Source organism: Onychomys torridus, chromosome 4, assembly GCF_903995425.1.
Source record: "Onychomys torridus chromosome 4, mOncTor1.1, whole genome shotgun sequence".
In the NCBI taxonomy this organism is placed as follows: domain Eukaryota; kingdom Metazoa; phylum Chordata; class Mammalia; order Rodentia; family Cricetidae; genus Onychomys; species Onychomys torridus.
The window spans coordinates 45068343-45085740 of record NC_050446.1 but is presented as its reverse complement, the minus strand read 5'-3'; the positions used below and the strand labels follow the sequence as shown (position 1 = coordinate 45085740).

Here is a 17398-nt window from a genome sequence, read left to right as displayed (position 1 = left end):
GTTGAATCTGGAAGACATTGTTTCCCTGGAGTTATCCACCACTTCTGGCTCTTACAGTTTTTTCCACCTCCTCTTCGTCAAGGATCCCCGTGCCCTGAGGGGAGGAGTTTGATAACGACATCCCTTTTAAGGCTAAATGCTCTGAAGTCTTTTACTCTCCAGTTGTGGGTCTCTGTGTTAATCTCCATCTACTGCAAGATGAAGCGTCTCTGATGCCGGTTGAATGATGCTCTGATCTATATGAGCAGCTCAACGTGTCATTTTGGGTCATTTTATTGCTATGTTTGTTTAGCAGAATAATAATAGCAGGGTTTCCCCTCGATCCCACCACCTGTCTAGTCTCACTTTCATTGCCACTTTAGTAGTGTCCAGTATGGTGCTATCTCACAGAGTGGACCTTAAATCCAAACCAAGGGTTGGTTGGTTACCACCCTAACATTGGTGCCACTATTGAACCAGTATATTTTCCAGGTAGGTTGATGATGTAGATCAAAGGATTGTAGCTGGGTGATACTGACGATTACCTTTCTCCTTTGATAGCATGCAGAGTGCCTTCCAGCTAGCTCTATGAATGCTAGTCAGTTGGAGTGAAGCTTCTAGTTGGGAGCCGGCCTGGTCTCTCCAAGTTCAGTGACATAAGTCAGTTGTGACTTCAGCTATAAGGCCTTACCCTCTAAATGACTCAATAAGATGTAACTCATTTGCAGCACTGGAGGTTTTACTTGTAGACTTAGGATATCTAGTTGGGGCATTGCCTCCCCTTTATATGGTGAATCCCTTTACATTTCGTGTGTGTGTGTGTGTGTGTGTGTGTGTGTGTGTGTGTGTGTGTGTCTGTGTGTGTCTCTCTGTGTGTGTGTGTACTTAGAGAAACTTCTACAGCAGTAGCTTTCCATACAGCTTTTCAAAAGGCCTTTAGTGTCTGTCGTTCTTCTCCATACTCCCTCCTTTGCCCTGACCTCTCAGCCTCCCCCATTTAATCCTTCTATTCTACCTTCCCTCTTTTCTCTTTATAACACTATATTTCCAGGGGATACTTTTCATGCATTGCAGATGCTTTGCAAGTGGTTGTTATATTTTTTAGAGAACATACAGAAACGAACAGAAAAATACATGTATATGCTCACTTTTCACTATGAGCATTTTTGACCTATGGTTGGTTGACTCAGAGGATGCAGAACCCATAGATACAGAAGAGAAGCCAATGCTGCTTGATTGTTGTTGCTGATATTTACTCTTTTGGGGAGCCTGCCACCAAGCTCCCAAATAAGTCACATACAGAGGCTTATACTTAATTATGAATGCCTGGCCTTAGCTTGGCTTAGTTTCTAGCCAGCTTTCCTTAACTTAAATTATCCCATCTACCTTTTGCCTCTGGGAGTTCTCCATTCTCTTACTTCTGTAAATCTTACTCTTACTCTATGTTTTGCTGGTTGTGTAGCTGGGTAGCTGGCCCCTGAAGTCCTCCTCCTTCTCTGGCTCCTTGATCTCTTTTTCTCCCAGGTTTCTCCCTCTATATATTCTCTCTGCCTTCCAGACACACCTATCCTTTCTCCTGCCTCACTATAGCCATTCAATTCTTTATTAGACCATCAGGTGTTTTAGACAGGCACAGTAACACAGCTTCACAGAGTTAAACAAATGCAACATAAACAAAAGTAACACACCTTAAAATAATATTCCTCAACATTTGATGTATATAGTTCAGTTATCCTGGGACTTCATAGGCTCCCTCTAAAGTTTTTGAGGGCAAAACTATTTTATTATATTCATAAATTAATTACTTCTTCACTCATTCTTTTGTACATATATGATTACTGGAATTTTCCTTATATAACATGATATATTGCAACAGATAAACTATAAATATTCAGTCATGTGAAACTAATGCCACAGAGGCTTTCCAAAATATAAAACAATTCAGTCTGTTCATGCATTTATTTTTCTTTTGGATGGGAGAATTACTTTCATTTTTGTACTGTAGATCAAAATCAAGGCTACACACACTTTAGGCAAGTACTCTGTTGTAGAGATAAGCCCTCAGTCAGAAAGTAGTCACTTATGAAATATTTGAATTAAAATTAGGAAAGGTAATTATTTATGTTGAGGATCCACACACTTCACAGTTGTCAGATTTCCACAAAGTCCTACTGGAAGCACAGTTGTAAGACTTCAGCCCTTAGAGGGTTAGTTGCAAAGTCCAGATGTTGAAACCTGAGGACAGGTGCAGATTTCTAGGTTCAAGACTCTTAACATCTGGATTTGAGTTCTTGCCCTTTTACTTTGCCTTTTGTTCCTTGTGGATTGGTATTAGATGCGTGTTAGCTTTTCTAGGCAGTGAGGGGGGCTTTCTCTAAGTTGGTATCAAGCCCTTTCCAGTTTCCTGGCCTCCTTGTACTTAGTGTGGTAGGGGATGATAGCCCAGAAAGTAAAGAGATGGTTATAGACTATAGGGTTCAGAGAACACGCCAGCACCATCAGGCCTTGTACAGTGTCCACAGAGACCAGAAGATACCACATGGAGTTGAGAATCTGTGTATTTTCTACTTAGTCACACATGGCAGGAACAGGAGCATGTTCAGGAGCATGCATTTAGACATCTGTTTCTGTCTTCCACACTCTAACCCCTGAATCTAATAATCGTATTCTTGCTTTTTAAGCTGATTGCTTCTGGTGTTCTTACTGACTTTATTTTATTATACATAGTCACTTTTAATAATAGTTTATGGGCCACCAGTCCTCCTCATTACTTGACCTTCCTATGAATGAGAAAATGGTTCCTTAGATTTTTGTTGAGTGTCATTTAATTTTTATTGAATACAAATTTATGTATATTTTTTTACAGTTATCTGTATCTTATATAAAGTTTATTGTTCTTTGGGAAATTTTGCAACATTTAGAGATGCCGGAATTGAGAAAGGACTTTTAACAGCAGATGCACCTTATTGTTTTTGTTCTGTATGATTTAATATATAATGCCTGTTCTGAACTTATTATGGAGTCAGTCTTCCTTGGTGCTTTTTACTTTAAAATTCTGTTACTAAAATACTACTGTCCAGGGGGAATATGAAAAATGTATAAGACACCACTTAGACTAAAGTCTTCTAAAAATGTGTATTCTGAAATTAGATTTACACTTACTGAGTTAGTACAGATTTTATAAAATGAACATTTTGTTTTGAGAACTTTTTGTTATGTTCATGTAAGATAAATTTCATCAAAAATATCTATTCACTTAATTGTTATCATAACTGTATCTTCTACTTGAGAAAATATTTGGAGGTAATGTAAAACTGTAAAATGCTGTCTCCACACTCCTGGCATCTTACAAGAATTGGGAGTAATTTGGCTTGATTAAACTCTGCCTGGTTAGATTTTAATGTGTTTTATGTTATATGTTTCAGAAACTCCAGAAAGGAACTGAATGACATACGATTTGAATTTACTCCAGGAAGAGGCAAGTTTTAATTGAAATTATTATTTTGGTGGAAGAAGAAACAGTTGAGAAATTGATTACAAGCATATAGTTATAATTTGCTATTCAAAAAATGTTTTGTCTATAAACAAAGGAAGAAAGAAAGAGCTTGTTAGTTGTAAGGATCCTAGACCACTGCTCACTACATGCATCGCAGTGGCACATGTGGCATGGTGAACATACATGTATAAATTAGATAACTAGCTGAACCATGAAAATACCCACTGCTTTTAATGGAAGTGACAGTGAGTGTGGTGTTCCTCCATAAGGAAACAAACTCCACCTCTCTTATAGCCTCTTTGTAATTTGCATATCAAAGGTTACGTTATTGCAACTGCTTAATGGATGGACTGATGTTCATACAGCATCCACATGACAGAAAATGGGGCCATGTATTGTTTTTATTTTTTATTATCTTTTGCAACAGGCATAGAGCCTGGCATGTAGACCATCAAGAAACCTTGGTTAATAGATAAGTAACCCAAGGGGAAAAAATGTGGTTTACATTATTTACTTTATAACTCAATAGTCTAAAGAAGTAAAAAAATCAGATGCCAACACATGGTAAGTTTGTAACTATTTTCCATGTTGTTCAGTAGTCTTCTGCATTCTGATTTGTAGTATCCATAAGCTCATAGCCTTGTGTTCGTTCTATGTGTTAAGGTTCTACATAAATTTCAGCTTCATTTGTTAAGCTTTGAAAAGCCCAAAGTACAAGGATTCACTTGGCCTGAGAGCTAGTCTGCAGTCAACTGCCCTGGCCTCTCTATTGTTAGCACCTGTGAGAAGATGCTGGCTGAACTGCCTTGAAGAGCCATAGTGAATGACAGGCACTTCAAGACATTGATTTGTCTTGTGTATGAGAAGTTGTTTAAGAACTGCCAGTCAAACAAATTATGCTCCTAGACCTTAAGTGTTCGTGGGCCGAGATTTCCTCTAGTTCTGATCATGAGTCCTCTGTAAAAGATCAGATGACTTCCCGAATATCTGAATCAGATAAAAATATGAAATATCTTTTACAAAATAAATGCCCATAGGCCCTAATCAGCTTGCTAACTGGGCTTTCTTTTCAAGTCTACCCATCCTTAGCAATTTTAGATGGGCCTGTGAGATTGTGCAATACCAGTCACAGTTACCAAATTCCATCTTTGTTGTCAGAATATAAAAATATTGACCAGGTAATGTTGTGAATAAGATCTAGTAATTATATAACAGATGTTACAACTATAAGAAGAGCAGATTCTGATTTTAAGGTTGCCTCTTTTCATCTGGTTGCTTAAGGTTGACTACAGTAATGAAAATCAATTTTAATTAAGAACTAACAAAGAAATGAATTTCCAAATTGAGCGGTGGTCCTATCATCACTAGGCTGTTTGCATTGCCTTTGATGCCTCATTTGCCAGGGGTTGATGACTAGTTTCTAATTTTAGTGCCCAGGAGGAAACCATTGCAGTGACTTGGCTGGTAATTGTATCCTCTCCTGGACAGCAAGCACAGGCCTGTTAGTACTGGATGTACTGTGTGTGCAACTCTTGGTGCTACCTGTTCATCAGACAATGTCTGATATAAGTATGTGCACCATACACCACATGTGCACTACATGTGTGCTGTCTACAAATAGGCAGAGTTGTGTATGGCCTAAAATGTGGTGTGCACACGGAAATTCTGTTGTCTTTTGAGGACGCACCCTTTTATTTATTATGTTATTGTATATTCTGGAAATTAGATGTTAACATGTGATTATTTAACCTGTTTCAGCATCAGCTTAAAGTAAAAATAAATTACTAGTAAACTTGAAATAATCATTTCATATTTCTGGTCTAAACTGTTACAGGTTTCATACTTACTTGTATAGAAAATGACTGCTTTGTGCTATACACAGCGACAGGAGTATTTCCCATCTTGTCCAGCCAGCATTAGCCATTTGCCACTTTGATATGAATCATCTGGTGCCCAAGAGGCCTGAAAATAGGACTATTTTAAGCTATCCAGTTTAATGGCCAGGGAGTGGCTATCACTCCGGCACCGGTTTAGTGCTAGCCCCTGGTATGGCTTTGTGTGATGTGTCCTTTCCAGCTGCATTCTGAGAGTGTAGCTGCTTGCAGAAATGTAAGATTCAGATCTTCTTGCTGCTGGCCAGTCACTAGCTATAAATGACCTCCTACTGCAAGCTTGTCACCTACATCTGTTCAGTGCCTTCATTAAAAGGGTTTCCTGTCCTAGAGCTGTGGTTGATCTCCAGGAGGATGGGGATTCTGAGTGCCAGCAGCTTCAGAAAGAGAGTCACCCTCAGACCACAGCCATTCTGTGAGCTCTCCTCAGTCCCCTAAGGTGGGATCATTCCATCAGGGACCTTTATAAACTTTGTGTTTAATCATTATGAGAAGGAGAAGGCCCGAGACGAGCTGGCCTTGGAAGGGATCCTGTTGTGTAGTGAGCCTTCCGTATCATCCCTTGTCATCTGAAATGAGAGAGAAACACAATCTCCGGAAGCATCTAGCATGTACCTTGAGTCTTCATCTTTTCTGGAGAAGGAGGAAGGGAGAGAAAGCGTGCACAAGAATGTAAGATGAGTTTGGAATGCCCTTTGGCTGTGCCTGCCTTCGCCATCACCGTTTGTATTCTTGGCACCATACACCAGGTCTAAACACTCTAAATCCCCCAAATTGTGAGAAACAGGTCGAATGCACGTCTGAATGTGCATATGATGCGCATATGCAGTTCATGTGTGCACACAGACCTACTCTGTGGGCTCATTCATGTAGTCCACCATAGCTGCTTTATCCCTGCAGTTCTGTTTTGCTGTTTGATGCAGCAGCTGTATGTTCAAGTGTTCCCTGACTCTGGGAAGTACTCATGTCAGATCATCCCAAAATTACCCATACTGTTTGTAGCCAGTGCTGCTAGGTATCTTTTAGAATATCCGAAGGCTGTAGAGATGAAATCATTTCCTTTATTATAACACAGGGTTCTGTAATGATTCTTTTGAGCATATCGCAATTTTCAGTTCCTCCTTGAAAAGTCTTTCAGTAGAAGTTAGCAGTGTTACCACGCTCATTCATAACCTCTCAATTAAGTAATTTTTAGCTATATTCACTTGCTACAGCCTGTTCAGTCCCATCTTTATGGGATTGCCAACTCCTGTCACTTATCATTGAGAAACTACATTATTTTACACAGCCACATTTTCTAAGAGAATGAATCTGTTGCTATCAAATGATCAATGTTGTGTTAAAGGGGTTTCTTAATAGCATACATTTAAATAGCTCATCTTAATAGTCCAACCAGCCCATGAGCTGTTTGTACCTAGTGTAAGGTTGTATCAGATTCTACCCATTCAACCTTTGCTATAAATTCTTAACTCAGTAGCTTTGAATGATTGAAAAGGATTGATGATGGCTAGAATTAACCTTGGCAAGAAAGAAAAGCAATGTCATGGAGAGCACTCAGGTGTTCTAGGGTATACCAGAAGATTAATTTAGTTGATGGCCAGAGGGGAAGTTTTTTGGTTCACCAAAGTGAAATAAATATTTTTATAATAAGATCTGTTAGGTAAAAGACAAAACACAAATTGCTTGTGGGAAAATATACTTCATAGTGTTTCTGATTTTTTTTTTCCCTAATAGGATCTGAATTGATGAATTAAAATCATGTGGGTGATTTTAGTAAATGAAAAATATATTTTTATATTGTGCTGGGCTGTTGATTTTTATGTTATGGTTTCTAATACATATTCATCTCACATTTGGACAGATACAGCAGATGGTGTGTCTCAGGAGCTCTTCTCTGCTGGCTTGGTTGACGGTCATGATGTAGTTATAGGTAAATTGATTTTTAGTATGCAGTATCATTTTGTTGATATATCAAATGGAAATGTCTTCAGAAGCAAAATTTTTCATTAAGGCATAATTCACTCTGAAATTTAAAAGAGAATCTTCATAAATTCCTATGTTTATGGTGAAATTGTATCAAGAATCATATTTACTTTCCTTCAAAGGTATTTCATGTATTTCCCTCCCCTTTATATAAGCATGGTTTATCTATTAACATATCACAGATATCACAAAGAACAAACCATACTATAGTTCTGGTATTTAGGTTGGAAGGGGCCTTAAAGGTCATTCAAACCAGTTGTTTTATTGTCCAGGTAAGAAAACAGATCCTTAGTAAAGTTCCCAGTTTCCCCAGAGCCATGCAGCAGGGTGTGGTGTCCCTTTACTTTGAAATCCTGGGTCCTTCTACCATTCATCTTTTTTTTTTTTCTTTCTCTGAATGAAAAAAAAATACTTATCTGCATGGAGCTAGGGAAGCTCACGTGACCCAAGCTTGCTGATACAGCAAGCAACAGGTAGACCTGTCAAGGACTGGGCGGTAAGAAGGCACTGAGGCTCTCAGCATCACTGAGAAAGCCTGACATAGCCACCTCTGCTCAGCCCAGCAGCTCTGTGCTCCCCTGAAAATAACAATGTGTCTACAGGATTTTATTATCTGGTCTGTCACTGTATAGTCTTCATAGTGACTCTGAGTGATGAAGTTAGTTAATATATGAATTATAAAACATTGTGTTAATTATAGTAATATTAATGAGAAGAAAATATTAAAGTAAAGTATTCATCAAAAATAATTCTTCAAAATATTCTTCTGAAAAAATTCTTCAAAAAAAAAAGGGTAATGTTTGAAATTGTACTTTGTTTTGTTTTATATTGTATTAGCTTTGAGACAGGGTGTCTGTGCAGCCCATGCTGTTCTGGAACTCTCTGTGGAATCTAGGCTGGCCTCAAACTCACCTGCCTCTGCCTCCTCAGTGCTGGGATTAAAGGTGTTCCCCACCATGTCTCGTTTCAGATTCTACTTTTTAAAAAATGCAGTTTTTCCAAATAAGTCCTTGCTCAGTAATGGTGGAATGTGGGGCTGAGGGGATTTGACACAGATTAGCACATGTATTGGAATTGACTCCGAGAAACCTGGTACTATAGAGCATTGTAAGGTGTAAATCTCTGTGTTTTATTTAAATGACAATATACATGGGTTTGCAGTGTATGTTATAGTTCTGACTAAACACCAAGTATCGCTGTCTTGTATAAACAATGACATGACAAATCCAAAAGAGAAAAAATAAATTCCTTAGTATAAATTATAGACAAAGTGTATACAATTAGAGCTCTCATTCCTTTTACCAAGTAGTGAATACATAAGACCTGCCATATTCTAAGTGAAATTTGCATGTAAACATGCATATATTATGTATACATGTGTGCTTGTATTTCTTCATTCGTCCTTATCTATCAAACTTTCCTTTTCAATCCTGTGAGGTCTTTTAGCCAGCTGAGTTCTTTCCTGTTTTCTGATCAAATGTAAAGTGAAGATTCAGGAAAAATGTCAACCCAACCTTAGTGCCTTTTTAAAAGTTCGCCTCTGGCTTCTTTCTCTTAACTGTCCAGTTCCTTGTTCAGAAAAAAAAAAAAAAAATTAAAGAAACACGCACCTTTGTTTTTTAGTTTACTCGGAGAAATAATGAAAATAGTTAATGCTAAAACTAGAATATCCTGAAATATCTATTTTTCTTAAGGGGAGCTGCATTCCATGGACAAGCAGACAGAATTAAAAATTATTTGGTCAAGTGCAAGTAGAGTTTAAGATTCCTCACCTCCTAATGTCCTCCAGTAGGAAGGAGGAAATTGTTGGGGAGGGAGTTGTGGGAAGTGTCTGTTCTTCTGATTCGGTTTCAGTTATTGCAGCAAGGCACATAGCTAGTGCTGGACCTGGAGTTGCTCACCTCAGGCCTCGGCCCCTCAAGTCCTGAGATTACAGGTGTGCACTGCCACATCCTGCTCGCAGTTTGAATCAATTCTGGCAAGAGGGGAGGGCTAAGACAAGTGGGAGACTCAGGGACAGCCATGGCTCACAGCTGCTTTAGACATGGCCTCACCACTGACCTACAGTCAAATCTAGTGGGGTTTTGTCTCCGGTTCTCCAATCAATCTCAAGTACAGATTCTTTTTTCTTGCTATTTTTTTTTTTTTTTTTGTTTTTGTTTTGTCTGCAGTAGGGTCTTAACTAGCCTCTAACTAGCCCTATGGCCCTGAGGCTGTCCTCTGCCCTAACTAGCATTTCGTTGTTGTTCAGTTTTTAAAAGAAAGAAAATAAGAAATGAAGACAGCATTCATATATAACTTATTAAAATGTGTTTTAAGTACAGCACATAACCAAAAGGCTTATATTTTTCCTATGCCTTAATTTTCCTATCCTCATAAATTTTATTTTGCTTTATTTACTATTGTTGGGCCTGGAATATTTCTGTATGAAGAATGTTTGGTAACAACCAGATATGTTAACTCCTCCTTATAAGGAAAAAGTACAAATGCCTTTGCTGGGCATCACACCTATGGCTTTTCAGATGGTTCGTGTACTTTTTAATCTGATGGTCAGACCAGTTCTGTGATGTAAAAGGGGACAGATTGTTTTAAGACATTGTTTTACAGATGAACCTGAGATCAAATGAGGTCTGGAGGATGTAACCTGCAATCAGGGCTTCTTGACTCTGAGAGCTTGCCCTTGTCCAGGCATTGTAGACAGAGTTTGGTCCAATATCTTCAGCCTCAGAAAGTGCTGATTCCTATGTGTCATAAGAAAACAAAATAACAAACAAACAAAAACCAGCTTTTTTTCCCCCAAAGCAGCAGATATCACATTTTAGTTGATATTTAACAGATCAAATATATTTACTCCTGTACCACACTAACCAGACTCAGAATTTCTCCACTGTCTCCCTTGTTATCCCTCCCACAGTTTGCTACATATGACCCAGGAGCATCTCAGAGCTTTCGTTTCTTACATTTTAAAGAATTTCTTCTTTACTATACGTCTTAATACAGCTATTTACCCCCAGCATCTTCTAGAAAACTTTGCTGAAAGACTTGTCTCTGCCATCATTTCCTTCCTTACCATGGTCCCCTGAACAAAGTCCAGCCAGACACCTTCTCACTCCACACAAACTGTCATTTTTGAAGCCACTTCTGGAGAAGGCAGGCCTGCCAGTGAGTTGGCAGGCGCAGCAGGAGTGGACAGTGTGGTGTCACAGGGCCTGTGACCTGAGAGTGGCAGCCCCCTTCCTAAGTCGGAGGTTAATTATCTGTCTTCTTAATTGGCCTGTCAGAAGTACTGGGCCTAGAAAGTAGGGCCTTCCTCCACGATCAGCTGTTAATTCGGGTTTTTAAAAACCTACCCTTCTTTGTTCCTCCAACCTGGGGTGGGGGTGGGGTGATTTCTTAGCATTTTACTGGTTCCTCTTCATCTCTCTGACCTGCAGATGCTGATGTATCCCAGGAATCTAAGAGCAGTTTCTTCTGTAACCACTTCCTCTTTTGGCATGGAATTAATCACCTTCTGTTGTTTAACTTTCAGACACAGGTCCTTATTTTGAATTGTGGACTCAGCCAGATTTTTTTTTTTTTTTAAATCATCTTCCCTTCAGAGAGCAGTCAATATCTGAAATTTAATTGTCAGTCTCCAAAATGCAGCCCTTGGTGTTTCCTCCCACCTGCCCTACAGTGGTCCTTCTGTCTCAGGATTGCATCACTCTGTGTCTAGGTGCTCAAGCCAACACCTGGGAGTTACCCTTGACTTTTTTTCTGCCTTACCCTCACTTCCAAATTATAATGCGTACAGTATCTAACTGTTGGTGCTCACCTTGGTTCTCTGTTGTGATAAAATACCCGCTATAAACAGCTCAATGTAGGGAGGGTATATTTGGGCTCACAGCTCAAGAGGATATAGTCCACCACGGCGGGGAAGGCCTGGCAGGGTGCGTGGCAGCTGGAGCGTGTCTCTTCCACTCTTGGCAGACCAGGGAGCAGAGGTCTCAGTGAACCCTAGGTCAATAGATATATTTTATCTGTTAAATAATCAACAACTAAAATATAAAATGATAGCTACTGCTTTGCGGGGGGAAATATAGGCTCCTCTGGCTCCATCCTACATACTGAGGTTAGGTCATATATCCGAAAGGCTCCATGACCTGCTCCAACAGCTGCAGATCAGGTATTTAAATAGATGAGCCTGTGGGGGAGGGGAGAATTTCACATTTAAACCATAATATCCTGTTATAAGCCCCTCTCATTCTTTAGCTAGGTTTATTACCCGGGGTCTTTACTGGTATCCCAGATTCTGCCCCTGCCTCCCTTGTCAGCTAGAGACAGCCAGGTAAGTTAAATTAGACATAAAAGGTCACGTGATCCCAGGTATGTGAAATTCCCAGTGCAGGCAAATACACAAAGGGAAAGCAAAGTAGTTGAGAGGTGGAGGGTTTGAGGGTTTGTTTTGAATGTGATAAATACTTTGGAATTAAAAGTAACAGTGGGTATGCAGCCTTGAGACTGTATCCATAACCACCGAATTGTGAACTTCAAAAGGAGGAATTTGGGGTACGATCACATCCCAACTGAAAAACTTGGCCAGATGACGCCAAGGCTTTCATCTAACTCTGTAGTGGCTCCCAGCCCACGTGCGAGTGGCCTGCACCTCTTTGCCTCCACCACTGCTCAGACCAGCTCTCTTCTCTCAGCTCTGCTCCCACCCATCAGCGCACCGGCCTGTAACACCAGCAAGCTGCACTCGCCTCTCTTCCAGAATGCCCCTTCTGAAGGCTCACATGGGCTTACCCCACATCTCTTGGTGCTTTCCCCCAGCGCCTTCCCTGACGCCTCTGCGATGTCCTCATCGCTTTGTACTTTGTACTTGGAGTTCGCTCATGCCGCAGTTTATGTTTTCCACTTATGACAGTTATCTGTAGGATTTCTTCTGGAACATAATAAAAAAGCATTACAATAAACTTCATTGTACTGCTAACATCCTGGCTCAAAATGTATCAGAGTAAAATTGTATAAATTAATGCAGAAATATGCCTCCCTTTTTAGAGATAGAAATTCTAACATCTGGTTTCAAATTCCACTTAAAGCAAGCAGCCATTGTTGTTACAATGCCCAGAAAGGGTGACAGCAAACCCAAGCTACAACAGCCAGCATTCACTTTGCTCAGATCCTCCCTCCCTCCCTCCCTCCCCTCCCTCCCTCCCTCCATTTTTTCCTTCCTTCTCAAATAGCATCTCACTATATAGCCAGGCTGGCTCAAGCTTCTGATCCTCCTGCCTCAGCCTCCCCAGTACTGACATTACAAATGTACATAACCACACCAGGCTAAACATTAGATTCTTAAAGGTGGCTGATTCGCTCTGTGTTGTTGTATACTGCCCCAGACCCACTGCTGAAGGGCGTCGCTCCTCCCAAATTCTGTTCTGTCCAAGATTCTGTTCTGACCTCTCCAGCTACCTCCTAGCATTTTTATTAGAAAAGAATTGTATTGAGTATAGGATACTAGTATTTAGAGACTCATACTTTGGAGATAGTAAAATTTGAGTAGCCTTTACAAAATGAAATGAGCTCATAGGAGGAAGGCTGTACAAAATGTAGCCTTCTCATGTGTATTTCTTCAACTTCTATAATATAAAATAGCTAACATTTAAATAGATTTAAAAATCTGGGTTTTTTTTTTTCCCCATCAGCGTTTTCTTTTGACTTGGGAAAATGCTTATGGTAGCATGAAAAGGCTGAAAAAAGCAATAGCATATGTTATAGAGCAGTGGGTCTGTGGCTTTTACTGTAGCATAGCAAACATAGATCACAAAAGTCGGCATTACCTCGCCGCAGGGTAATCTGCCTGGAGTGTGCAAAGCTTTACAAAGCACAGTTTGGATTGAAGGAAGGCTGGTGTATGGCACAGAATGATTACTTTTATGCAGAACAAGGGCAGCCCAAAATTAAATGCACTGTTTGTAGACTGAAATCATAAGCCACTTCAGTTATGCTCAAAGTTAGCACTACCTTAGGCAAGAAACAGGAAACACTTTAGGCCTTGTGTAAATAGACAAGTATAAGACAGCACTGCCTTCTGGGTGGGTGTTTGTTAAAAAAGTAAACTTGTGAGATGAAAAAATAGATGATATGCATGTATAAATTTGCTTATCTTGGCTGCCTAGGTTGGCTGTGAAATGTAAATAGACAAGAAGGGAGAGTCCCTATTCCAGTTATTTCAAAGAGGATTACCAAGGAAAACTGATGGGGGCTTGGTGCTCAGAGAAAAATCCCCTCTCACCCTTGAGAAAAAAATTGCCCATTGGAGAATGAAGGCTGTGCAGAACAGCGTGGGTTTTTCTGAATAATAAAATTTGTTCTAAATTTTGCTCTGGACTTGTGCATGGTCTTTGTAATTTCCTTTAGTGAGTTTTGGAACTTCACCAGTAGGAAAAGGAAATAGGGCAGAGGCATAAGCCAGGATGTTTGTAAGGCCTGTGCACAGCTTCTCAAAGCTGCCGCCCTCAGCCTACAAGGCCAGTACAGATGCCAAGGTCCAAATGCCTATGTTGGGGAGGGAAGGCTGCTGGACCAGAGAGTGTCTGAGCAGAGTTTCTGCTGGCTGTTGTAGCTTGGGTTTGCTGTCACCCTTCCTGGGCTTGGTAACAACAATGTCTGCCTGCTTTAAGTGGAATTTGAAACCAGATGTTAGAATCTCTATCTCTGGAAAGGGAGCTGTGTTTCTGCCTTAATTTATACAATTTTACTCTGATACATTTTAAGCCTGGTTGTTAGCACTACAATGAAGTTTATTTTAATGATTTTTTTTTTATTATACTCTACTATGTATTACTAATACATAGATACGGTTTATTTGAAGTATATATGTCCTCCTAGGTTCTCTCTGGGCTCTCAGACATTCTTATTTCTGGAATAATCACACTCCTCATATGAAATATGCTTGCTTTTTGAGGCTCGCCAGACATGTCCCCTCCAAGCACCTGCTCCCCTGCTTGCCCCCTCACATTCATAAGCTGGAGGACAGCCTATCCTTGTATAGATCCCTGGAGAAGTAGGTTCCCATTTTGTGACATGTGGCTTTCATCATGCTGTATATCTGAGCTCTTTTCACTTTTTGGCGAGGCTGGAGGTGCCTTTAATCAAGATCTGTCTTCTGAGTTATTGGCTCTATTACCCTTACCCTTATAGGTGCTGACTTAATATGATGAATATTTAAAGTACAGTTAAACCCATTTTGCAAGCATAGCACTGGACCAGTATATGAATAGATAGTGTTGGACAGTGACATCATTGCTGTGCCTTTAAAATGAAATAATGAATGGCTGAGGTTTTATGTGTGTGTATTTGTTTGCCATTCTCTCTTCCCCTCTTCCTCTTCACATGACTTTTAGGACGGAAATCAAAGGTCTTAGGGTGTCTCTTTTCCACTTGGATATGCATGGAATTGGGTACTTTGCAGAGCATGGACAGTGAGATCCCTACATCACAATCTTCTCTGGGACACTTCTGTACATTTCTGCGTTGCAAACTCAAGTTCCAGCAACAGGAACCATGGGCAAAGAAGGTGGGAGTTAGTATTTTTCACAAGCATCCCGGGTGCATCTTATACTTGAGCTTCTTTACTTTCTGTTTGCAGTAGCCTACAGAGGTCATTCTTGCCTCATTCAATCACTGTGTCTTCACAATATCATTAATCTCCTTTGTTTTCCTGCTTTGTTACCTTATCTCCTTGGAAGTCTGCTTTACAATCATGATAGTCAACTTTTTAAAACTGTGTGTGTGTGTGTTTGTGTATGTGTGAATGAATGATACCGCATGTGTGAAAACCCCATTGGTACAATTTTTAATGTAATGAATAGTTACATTTTTAAAAAAAATTAAAACTAAGATTGTTGGAGCTGGAGAGATATCTCAGTAGTTGAGAGCATTTTTTGTTCTTCTAGAGGGTCTGAGTTCAATTCCCAGCATCCACATGGAAGCTCACAACATCTGTAAGTCCAGTTTGAGGAAATCAACACCCTCTTTTGGCCTCCTTGAACATCAAGCATGCATATGCTATGGAGACATGCATGCAGGTCAAACACATAAAAAAATTTTAAAATAAAAAAAAAATATTGCTGCTCAAGGTGTAGTAGATCCTGCAGAGAGTTTCCTCTTTTTTTTTTTTTTTATCTTTTTTTAGGTAATAGTAAAGCATTTTAGGCTCTAAAGTATGCAACTACTAGAACTGTAGATCACTTGGGAACAGGTGTTGAGTTGTGCACAGCTATTCTCTATCATTCTTCAGCATTGTTCAAGTCTGTTCTGAGTGACTAGAATTATTGAGCAGCACCACACTGCACTTCTGTGATAAAGCCTATAGAAAGAGCAAAGAAATTTTCTTATATTCAGTTCAGTGGTTATTTCTACTGTGTTTAATGATGTTGAAATTGAATGAAGAAAAGTTTTCCTTAACAAAATAGCCTGTATGGCACAATCATGTTATTTTTTTTTAAAATAGTGGTGGATAGCTTCTTGAAAAGAAGACAATTCCTTACATACTCTCTGGCTTTAGACAGCTTTGGAATTGGTTTGAATAATGTCAATAAATGTAGTTGACTAGTTTTTGATCAAAAGTTATAAATTGAAGAAGCTGGAGAGATGGCTCAGCAGCTAACAGCACTCACTGGTTGTTCTTCCAAAGGATCTGGGGTCCATTCCCAGCACCTACAGGGTGGCTCACAGTCTAGTTACAGGGAAGCTGACGCTTCCTTATAGGGACTGGTACATAGACATACATATTGGCAAAATACCTATACACATTTTTTAAAGTTAAATTTAAAAAATTAAAAAAAATTGTGTTGAATTTAATATTCCAGGGAATCAGAAACTATCCCTTTCTTGAGATTGCTATAGCCGGGCGGTGGTGGCGCACATCTTTAATCCCAGCACTTGGGAGGCAGACGCAGGTGGATCTCTGTGAGTTCGAGGTCAGCCTGGGCTACCAAGTGAGTTCCAGGAAAGGCACAAAGATATACAGAGAAACCTTATCTCAAAACAAACAAACAAACAAACAAAAAACCAGTAGTAAACAATGGACGGTTAAATATGGCGGGCTTTCTGATTTTTTCCAAAGTGCTTCTGTGAGTTGACTGTGGCTGCTCCTGGCTGTCCAAATACCTCTTTTGCTCATTAAATGTCATAGCACAGGCAGGGCTCCTGTGATGTCTGGACATGCACATGCACAGACACATTCACAAAAATTATTTTTTTCCAAAATGATTGGCTCTTGATAAGGTATGGCTGACCTGTCCTCCATAAGAAGTTTCTGATTGATGGTGATCATGCAATTCAATACTACCTTTTAAAATGTGCACATAAGTGCTGTTTCTAGGAAGTTCTATAAAATAAATTCTGTCTTCCTGAAGAGGTCCTCTGTCTATATTATATGATTATAAATCAATACAGCAGTAAACTGCACTATAAACCTTGTTTACCAATTGACATTGTCACATTTTGTTTACTTAGAAGTTGGATACCCTCTGTAGAAAACCTCAGTAGAGACAGAGTCCAGTTAAGATTTGTCATTTCAGTGAAGTGTGAGCTTGCCAGTGGGTTAGTGTAAGTCCCCAGAGTCCTGATCTTTTCAGATACCTTAAATTGTCCTATTTTAATCAAAATGTTGATCTACCTTTTAGTTCTAAGATCAGATATGTGTCGAGATTATGCTCAGTACAGCCAAGCTTTCTCTCTGTTGGATAAGCTCCAAATTGTCAATCTTTTCTTATGACAAGGTCATCTTTCTGATAGACTTAATTAAAGTAAGTTTATTTGGCTAAGGAAACTTAGTTTAGTCTTTGTGGAAGGATGCCTTTGCTGGCACACTATGTGTGTCAGACTTATGAGTCATGTTAATAGTTCACTTTGTAAGTTGCATATTTATAGAGTGTGTGTGTGTGTGTGTGTGTGTGTGTGTGTGTGTGTGTGTAGTGTGTATACATTTCACCAATCTCTGGGCTTACATCTAACTATTCCAATAATAGTACAGTATTCTAGATATAAACATATGATCAGT

The 17398-nt window shown here is 39.6% G+C and overlaps 1 protein-coding gene across 1 annotated transcript in view; it reads left to right on the top strand.

Annotated features, from left to right (window-relative positions):
- Stk39 (serine/threonine kinase 39) overlaps window positions 1-17398 on the top strand; it is a 275350-nt gene that overhangs the window by 213749 nt on the left and 44203 nt on the right. The window contains exons 15-16 of the mRNA XM_036185119.1: window positions 3405-3457; window positions 7229-7297. Coding sequence (XP_036041012.1) covers window positions 3405-3457; window positions 7229-7297 — 122 coding nt within the window. The remainder of the gene's footprint in view (window positions 1-3404; window positions 3458-7228; window positions 7298-17398) is intronic.